We start from the raw sequence: 9,474 nt of genomic DNA on the forward strand, positions 1-9,474 counted from the left end.
CTTTGGCTCTAGAAAGGAGGCATACATTAAGGAAGCAACATCTGCATGAAGCCATTTCCCCCCTCATTTCAAAGATGTAGAAAATACGGTGTGATTCAGTACAGCTCAGTGACTTAAAAGATTTGATCCCTACCTTGTGCACAGAGGAAATTATGACAATTACTCTTAGCCACTGGGGTGAAATGGTTAGAGAGTCTCTAGTCCTACCCAAATCCGTACCCACCGCAAAGCTCACTAGAGGACCCTGGGCCAGTCACTCTGCATAATCCCCACATTGTAGGTATGGGATGCAACTGAAAGATAGTGGCTCAAGGCCACTTCATGGCTATAGCAAAATCTGAACTGGAGGCTTACTGAGAGATAGCTGCCTGGAAATACCAGGCCAGCCCTCAGCATCCTGGTAAGGTGCCCCAGGTTAGGGTTCAGATGCAAACTATAGCATAGCTTGGCTATAGACAATGGATTGTTTGATGTGGTTGGGATAGCAGCTGGAGGCATGTAGATACGTTTGCTGACCTTTCCGTTTCTGGTATAATGTGGCACTTGTGTGTCCCCCATGTAGCCATACTGTCATGTCCAGGAAGTTTATTTCTTGTGTAGAGTAATTCATAATTAGGTTGATAGTGGGGTGGAAGTGACTCACAAAAGCTCATATCCTGCCACAATTTTTGTTAGACTTTAAGTTGGTACTGGACTCTTGCTCTTTTCTACCGCTACAGCCAGACTAACATGGCTGCCCATCTTGATCAATTCCAAACTAATTAGATTCCCCCTGTACTGCCATACTGAGTCATACTTGGGAATTCTGCATTGCCCCATGTCTGTTTAGTAGCAGCAGCTGGATGTTAAATTCCCTCCCTTATTCAGTCAGGAAATAATATAAGAGTTTGTTCACACTGTGACTGAGAAAAAACAGAAAAAAACCCAGCATGCTGCAGTAAAGTATGACGGCACAGCTGAAAGAATTTGAGATCATAGTCAATATTTAGTCATCCTTGAAGACCCTATGTAAATGTAGCTGTATTACAGCTACAATACTGTGGTTTTCTTAATGTTCCTGCAAGAGTGAAGGGCAGAAATAATTCCATCATTGTTCTGATTCAGAGATAACTGGTAACTGAACAGTTAATGCATACGATTTGTACAATTTAAATGCCAAAAAGAAAGCAAAATACAGCAATTGCTGCTGTCATTGACTAGCATGGCCTTTGTAAAAAAAAAAACCCAAGTCTCTAATCAGCTGCATAAATCATTTATTAATTGACTGCATCATTGAAGATTTACAAACAAATAAATAAAATAATGGGTCTAGTGTTCAAGTTTTTACCCCAGAAACATCTTGGCTTTTCCTGTGGTGTAGACTTTAGGTCAATCTGCACTTCTGTGCCACGTAGTCATTTGGTAGGCGTTCCCTCAGTTTCGTAGCCGTCTTAATTTCTTTCTTGTGCCACAGCATATAGTAAAGGCTACCAGGGCTGGTCAGCAGCTCCAAGAATTGTTTAATCAAGCATTTTATTTTGGATGTTTATAAATAGTTTTAACCTTATTCCTTCATATTACGTGACAAAACTTTCTGTCATTTGATTACTTCCAGCCACAGGTTCTAGACAACCTGTACTGTTGAGTTCCTGAACAGAAGAGAAACTGGATTTCCTTTGGTCTTACCATGCTGCCGCTGTCCTCTCACTCACTTATTCCCTTGTCTTCCACGCTCCTTCTAGGAAACTTCCTTGTAGTTGATTGAGAAACCCACTCAACCCCTGGGTGGGTGAATATAGGCAACCACTTATCATTTGTGCAAAGCATAAGAACATAAGAGAAGCCAATGTTGGATCAGGCCAGTGGCCCATCCAGTCCAACACTGTCACACAGAGGCCAAAAATACCAGGTGCCACCAGGAGGTCCAGCAGTGGGGCCAGGACACTAGAAGCCCTCCCACTGTTGATTAATATATGGCCAAGCGGATGCTCCACTCTGAGTCCACTCTGCCCTGACCTGGATGGCCCAGGCTAGCCCAGTCTCATCAGATCTGGAAACCTAAGCAGTGTTGGCCATGGTTAGTCTCTGGTGGGAGCCCACCAAGGCACTCTAGGGTTGCTGTGTAGAGGCAGGCGATGGCAGATCACCTCTGTTTGTCTCTTGCCTTGAAATCCCTACGGGGGGGTCACCGTAAGTCAGCTGCAGCTCGACAGCACTCTCCACCACCGTCTTCTTGTCCTCATGCTGCTTCCTGATGGTAAAACTCTGTCCTTGGGTGCGTTCAGACGCGCCATTTGATCTGGTGTCATGACGGAAAGGTTCAGCAACGAATTTTATCTGCACGATCACACAGTCAACATCTGCCTCCTGTCCCCAGCCGTTGGTTTCTGGCTCAAAACCGCTTTAACCCAGAGTTTTTTGTTACTAGGTCCCAAACTGGTGTTTTCTGAGCTCTCCCGTTTAAAGCCGCATTTCCCCCCTGTGTGATCGCTCCTCCAGTGTCAAGCCACTTCCGGTTTAACCCCCCTCCCCGCTCGAAAGCTGCCCAAGGCTTCCGCTTTTCGCCCACCATTTTTTTAAAGTGTCAGCAGTGTGCGCATCGTGTTTTGAAAACCAACATGTAAACGGTCACCGCGCAACTGCCACCGTGTTTTGAAAACCAACATGTAAACGGTCACTTGTTTTAGCATTTAGATGAGTTCGGGATCTCATGGAGGCCATTTTTGGGTCAGATGTTTTAAGGGAAGTCTTTTGTTGGAGGGGTTGGATTGATTCGCCCTGGTGGTTCTGCGCATGCGCCATGGTAGTTTCACCCCCCATTCTACGGATGAGCGCCTATGCGCATGTGCAAATTGAGAAAAAAAATTAAAAACCCGCCTACACACACTCCCGCATGTCAGTAGTGTAGATGCTGGGGAGCGACGTGACTGCACGGTGAGGCGGGATAAGGGAGGGGTGATCGCGATTATCCAGATCAAATATAATCCAGTCAGAACCAGAGCAGTTTAACCCGCTCTCAGCACGCCGTCTGACTGCACCCCGTCAGGAAGTTACGGATGCCTGCTTTACCAGGAACTGACACACACACCATGGTACCACTTGGTAACGGGCAACCATCCCAATCTGTATATATGTATACCGTAAGCACTGCCTGCTCCCATACAAACTTGCCCAACCACTATGGTCATATTCTGAAGCCCTGCTTCAAATGCCCCTGCCTTCCAAGCTTGAGTCCAGGGGCACCTTTAAGACCAACAAAGTTTTTATTCAAGGTGTAAGTTTTTGTGTGCATGCACCCTTCTTGAGATAGTGTATCTGTATCTGAAGAAGTATGCATGCGCATGAAAGCTTATACCTTCAATAAAACATTGGTGGTCTTAAAGCTGCCCCTGGACTCAAGCTCTGCTCTGCTGCTTCAGACCAACATGGCTGCCCCACCTGAACCTGCCTTCCAAAGTTAGGCAGGTGGCAACCAGAGAGGGCTTTCTCTGTCATGATGCCAAGATTATGGAACACTCTCCCTTGAGATATTCATCTGTACCCTTCTATCATTATATTCCACCAGCAGGTGTTTCCCTCCATTTGTGTGTGTGTGTGTGTGTGTGTGTATAGTTTTATCTGTTTTTATGCTAGTCTGCTTTTCGTTATTAGATGCCTTGGTGACCAACTGGGCTGAAAGATGAGACATAAATCTTTTAAATAAAATGAGTTCATTCACAAGCGAATTCTGCTGAATTCTGTGACTTATTCCCAAGTGTGCTCAAGTTTGCACTCTGTGTATAATGGTGGCTTTTCCAGAAGTGTATTTTTTGTTTAAAAAAATGAGAAATGGCAAATATTTCTGAGAGGAAAATAAAACTGTTTCAGGTTTCAGTTCTGTGCGTTTCAAGGAAGTTTGGTGAAAAGTTACAGGGTTTTTGTTCTCGCTGATGCTGTTTTTAGATTATATATTTATGAAACACAGACTTTTGAGAACAAAATACATGCTTTCTTTGGCTTTAGCTCTTCAGAAAGAAAAGGATTGAGTCAGGGCTTCCGTTCTGGAAGTCTGGCTTTGTAGACAGAAATGTTCTCCTTGATCCTCTGAGACCTGGGTTCAAACTGCTGCTCAGCCATGAACTCATGAGGCACCCATGTGTAAGTCTGCCTGTTCCCCACATGTAAGAGGAAGTTACTCAGATTGTAACATGTTGCTCCAGTTGGGCCTGGTACAACAAATAAGGACCTAGCGTTCAGAATGAATTATTTAAATTGCTTTGTAGCAAAGGGCATATAAACCATTAACTAAAAAAGTACAATAGCTGGTGCTTTTAAATGCAATTGCAATGTTAAAAAAGTTTACTTTCAGGAAAACTTTTAAAGGAAATTGCTGTCAGTCTGTTGAGCAGCTGGCAGTTCTGTACCCAAATACAATAGCATTGTATTCAGGTAGGAGGTATGCTTTATCAACTGATCTGCTAGAAATTTATTTCTGTTTGCTGGCTATTTTAAGGGGAACGTCTTTAGTATTCACAAATTGTGCCTGCTGGTCAGGAATTATTATTTTAATAGGGTTCATACTCTCTTCAGTCACAAAGCTGTTCTAAATTTTTTAATACAAGGCAAAGGGGGTGGGGGAGAAGCAGACCTTATACCTCCCTGTATGTAAAAGAAGATAGATGTAGTGTCAGGCTCAATTAGATCCAATTGTGCTGGCTTTTGCCAAAGAGAACAATGTAGCTTTTGTGACCCACTCCCAGCAGAAAGCATGAAACGTTTTAAATAAAAACAGCAATGGTCGTTTGGGTACTGGTTTCCTCTTGAGGGCACAGTAGAGGTCCAGTAAAACATTACTCTGACTGCAAAATACCGAGATTGGTTCCTCCTCCCCTTCCCACCCAAGGCAGAAATATCACATTATTCCCCCCCCCCCCGCTAAAACATGAATGCATTCCCAGTACTTCAGCTTGTCAGTGTGCATTGGAAGCATGAAGGAAAACTGCCACTGGAGGTGATGCTACAGCTAAAACAGCATGTGGTCCTTTGCTACGACTAACAGTTCAACATACCTGAAGCACGTTGTTGGGGCATAAGCCGAGAGAGCAGTAGAGAGAACAGTTGGAATGGAGCAGAGTAGCCTTCGGACAGCCACTGGAAGTGCTTGAAATGCAAATGTACAGGAACTCCAGACCATCCCCCACCCCTGCCCTCCACATGGAGGAAAAGCAGCTTAAATACAGCCAGGCCTGGAGAGGAATGTTAAAAAGAGGGAAAGAACTACCCCTCCTCTCTTCCATAGGGACCCTCACACAGCAAGATTCAGTATGCATGACTGAACAAGCAAGCAAGCAAGCAAGGACAGCTCCTCTTTTAACTTTCCTGAACAATGGCTTCAGCTCCTTCCACCATTTCACATTCTCTCTCCCCCCTCCCTTTTTAATAAGAAAAGACGGGGACAGAAAGCTGTGCTGCATGACTTAGAGAGCAGCTTTGTTTTATGCACTCTAAATCTTCCTTCCCCCTAAGAATTATTCTAAAACTCCAAGTAGAGGGTGTTGGTTTTTTTAGAATCAGTTTCTGCACAAAAGTTACAGATTGGCACAAAAAAGATATCACTTTAGACAGTTTTTTAACATCCATGTTGAGCTTTTTACTTAAAGTTTAGGTGGCACAAGTATGCTTTTCTTTCTCTCCCCCTCCCACATTTAAACAGTTCACTTTTTTGTGCACTCGTACAAAACTGTAGTTTGGGCTACTAACTGCCTAGAAAACAAAAAGCCTGAGATTGTTATATCATTCCCAGCATCTGTATATTTTCGCCCCCAGTTACATCAGCAGCAATTTGCCCAAAACTGAACTGAAACTTATTGCTGGACAGGTTCAATTACAAATTACACATAAACAAGACAGGATAAGTTAGGAATTCTAACAGATCTGTCCTTCAAATGGAACCAGTTGCCGTGCTGTGAACTTCTAAGTTTGAAGTCACTCAGCCTCCGCTGAATGGACAAAGGCTTCCAATTCCTTTGATTCACTCGACCAGATTGCTCATTGACAGGGAAGACAGAGGACAAGTTACGGAGGACAACTTCTTCTCACAACTTTTAGAATGATATACCTGCCCTTTAAAAGACAACACAGATGCAACTTTTTTTTCAAAAACATACTTCATATTTCCTCTTTTATTATATAAATATCAGTTTAACCTTTTACTGTAAGAATATAAAATGTTTTAAGAGGATCTTTATTTTTATACAAATTCACAAACAGTACATTTAATCCATGATGGGGTTACATGTCTGAGCTTGTCTAAATTCCATGGCCTGCAACTGTGAAGGATTTGAAAATCTGCACAAACTACCACTTCTTTCCCCCATCATCATTTGCATTTTCTTCAACACTGTCCTCTTCCTTGTTTCAGAGACAAGTAGTCAAGAACTAGCTTTTATTTTAATGGCAGAACAGAAACACACACAGATGAAATTGGACTTTTCCTATTCATGGTACAACAGCAAGTCACTCTGTTCTGCACTTCTTTCTGCTTCCATACCGGAAGCTCCATACTTGACCTAGGTAATCTGAGAGAAGGGTAGGTGGGAATTTGCATATATATAGTTAAGAAACTGAGTTTCCATTTCACATTTCTTTTAAACATAAACCCATTAATCAGTTTGGATGTTCGCGCTACACTTGTTTGTGCTAGAAGAGCTAGACATGCAAAAAGCACTGTTGGGTCCCCAAAACCTTAGAGAGGGAGGGAGAGGCACAAAGATAGTGTAGGTGGAACACCCAGGGGAACTGTCCTTTCTCCCCCCCCCTTCCCGCCCACTCCGAATCACAAACCCAAGGGATATCATCTTTCCAGTCTAGGCACAAAAGTATTTCAGTCTCAACATCTTTCATGGGGGGGGGGGAATCGGAGGGGGGAGCAAAAAAACGAGGTAGCCAAACATTTATATAGAGAGAATATATTCAGCAGGGGAGGGGAGTGTACTTAAAATTTCACAAGAACAGCCACTTCAAATGTCTTTCAAAATTATATCATGTAAGAAAATGAACATCAAAGAGAGAAAATTAATTTTAAAAGGTGAGATCAGTCAAGTTTAAGAAAGGGCAAGAGGAGGATGCCTTTGTAGTAGGGTTTTTGTTATGTATTTCTAAATTTTTTTAAATAAACAGGTCACAGTTTTCAAATTAAAGTACAAGTGATGATTCAGTTGTTCCTACCCCCCCCCCCACCTTCCACATGGCTGGCTATACTGGATCTGAACTATTTTAAAAAATGGAAGAAAAGGAGAAGAAAATGGCAGGGAGGATACTGTTTGTAAAAGGTGACCTCTGTAGAGACTTAAATTATTCCTAATGAACAGTAAAGGAAAGATGGTGACAGAGTGTGTTGGATACAGCACAAAATGGGGCTGAAGAAAAACTGTGGTTAGATGCCCCCCCCCACGGCCCTCCCCAAACAGCAGTGAGCAGAACGACTGCATGTTAGTTGATGCTCTAATTAGTGCAGCGTGTCGAAGAAACATCACCTGCTGTAGGAGAGGGAAGTGTAAAGGGCGTCCCTGTTTCTAGCCTCTGGAATGGCGGGGGGGGGGGGCAGTAATTCTGGCCCAGTATCTGGGGAAGGATGAAGAGAGGTAGAACGATATCTACGGGCTGTCTAAGGAAGGGGTGGCTGACTACAAATAGCATAGTGGGAGTCGGTGCACAAGCATAAAGGAAAATGGGGAGGAAAGAAAGAATGAGAAAGACTTATGTGCTTGCCCAATGAAGAGCAGTTGGAGTTAAAACAATAATGGCCTAAGTTAAGTTTTCTTCTTCCATCCCTAGTGCAGAGGGGGGTGGGGTGGGGGTGGAATCAGATTTGGAGGAAGGGGCTGTATTTATCCCCAGTGCATAAAAGATTGAGAAGCTGTATTCTCAATAGAAAAGGTAAGGGCAGTGATACTGTATCCATCCACAGTGAAGGCTGATATAGAGTGCAGTTGTCTCCCTCCGGTGCAGGAGAGGGAATTATGAAAGAATGGTGGGTACCCCTCTTTCCCACCCCCACTGCTGGGGCAGGTGGGGACAGGCAGGCAGGCAAGCAAGTACTGAGGATACTTTCCCCTCCCTCTCTCCTTCCCTCCCTCCAATGCTGGAAGCGGATCCCCCTTTTCTCCTCCACTGCAGCAGTCAGCCAGCGAGTCCTTCCAGAGGGGGTGGTGGGGTCTCCGGGCTGTCCCCTCCTCTCACCTGACCTTCTCGCTCTCAGTCATTTGCCAGAGTCCTAAGTTGAGCACCTTGAGACAGGGGAGTTGAGTGATGCGCTCCAGGCCCCGTTTCGTGATGCGGGTGCAGCCGTAGAGGTCAATGTCAGTCAACTGACTGAGGTGCTCGGCAATGAGCTCCAAGCCCTTGTCGGTGATCCGGACGCACTGGCCAATGTTGAGAGTGCGCAGTCCGTGCATTTGGCGCACCATGCGGTTGATGCCCTCGTCGCTAATGTGGCAGGAGCAAAGGGAGAGTGAGCGCAGCCCGTCCAGGCCCTGTGCGATATAGGCCAGGCTCTGGTCCCCCACTTTGTCACAGAAAGAGACATCCAGGCCAGAGAGGCGCAAGCTGCCCATGGCCAGGTGCATGATGCCCGTGTCGCTGATGTTGTCACAGGAGCGCAAGTTGAGGGTGCGCAGGCTGCTCATGTGCGACAAGTACAGCAGTCCCGCGTCAGAGATCCCGCCGCAAAAGCTGAGGTTGAGCTGGCGCAGACGAGAGAGTCCCCGGGAGAGATGCTTGAGCGAGAGGTCACTGAGCCTCTGGCAATCCTGCAAGGTGAGCTGCTCCAGGCCCAGGCAGCCCTCCGCAGCGCTGCGCGTCATGCCCGCCAGGTGCCCGATGCCCACGTCAGAGAGGTGTCGGCAGGAGCGCAAGTTGAGGCTTTTGAGGCGCTGCAGGCCCCAGGCGATGAGCAGGAGGCCCGTGTTGGTGATGTTGCTGCAGCCGCCCAGCTCCAGCACCTCCAGGCCCTTGAGGTACTGGGCGATGCGGCCCAGGCTGCTGTCGGTGATCTGTTTGCACAGGCTCAAGTTGAGCGCCCGGAGCGAGCCGATCTCGGCCACGAAGGCGTGGCCCAGCCCGTTGTCGGTGAGGTTGTAGCAGCCGCTCAGGTTGAGGCTCTCGATCTCCGCCATGCCCTGGATCACGTAGCTCAGGCTGCGCCGCAGCGACAGGATCTGCACCCGCCGGATGCCCCGGGCCGCCAGGCTGGGGAAGAGCGACGGGTTGGCCCGCCGCAGGTGCAGCTTGGCCTCCACGCCCCGCCACACCGAGCGGTGGTAGGCGGCGTCGCGCCAGGCCGTGCACACCTGCGCCACTCGGCCCTTGTCCCGCACCTCCAGGTAGCCGAAGATCATGGCCAGCAGCTCCGGAAACAGGCACGAGATGTGCGTCTCCATCGCCCGGGCCCGGCTGAGCTCCGCGCAGCCACCCGGGCCCGGCGACCGCCGCTCCCGCCGGGTCCCCGCGAACGCC

General features: G+C 46.8%; 1 protein-coding gene across 1 annotated transcript; it reads right to left on the minus strand.

The window, feature by feature from the left end:
• Positions 1–6,250: 6,250 nt before the first annotated feature.
• On the minus strand, positions 6,251–9,400 carry FBXL14 (F-box and leucine-rich repeat protein 14). The gene has a single exon (XM_015422875.1). The coding sequence runs from the start codon at positions 9,396–9,398 to the stop codon at positions 8,196–8,198; it is 1,203 nt and encodes a 400-aa protein (XP_015278361.1). The 5' UTR covers positions 9,399–9,400; the 3' UTR covers positions 6,251–8,195.
• Between the last annotated feature and the right edge of the window lie 74 nt (positions 9,401–9,474).

Source organism: Gekko japonicus, unplaced genomic scaffold (assembly GCF_001447785.1).
Source record: "Gekko japonicus isolate JY-2015 unplaced genomic scaffold, Gekko_japonicus_V1.1 scaffold34, whole genome shotgun sequence".
Lineage (NCBI taxonomy): Eukaryota > Metazoa > Chordata > Lepidosauria > Squamata > Gekkonidae > Gekko > Gekko japonicus.

Bases quoted from the DNA above. Each gene is read 5' to 3' on its own strand.
- FBXL14 (XM_015422875.1), bottom strand. From the start codon at position 9,398: ATGGAGACGCACATCTCGTGCCTGTTTCCGGAGCTGCTGGCCATGATC.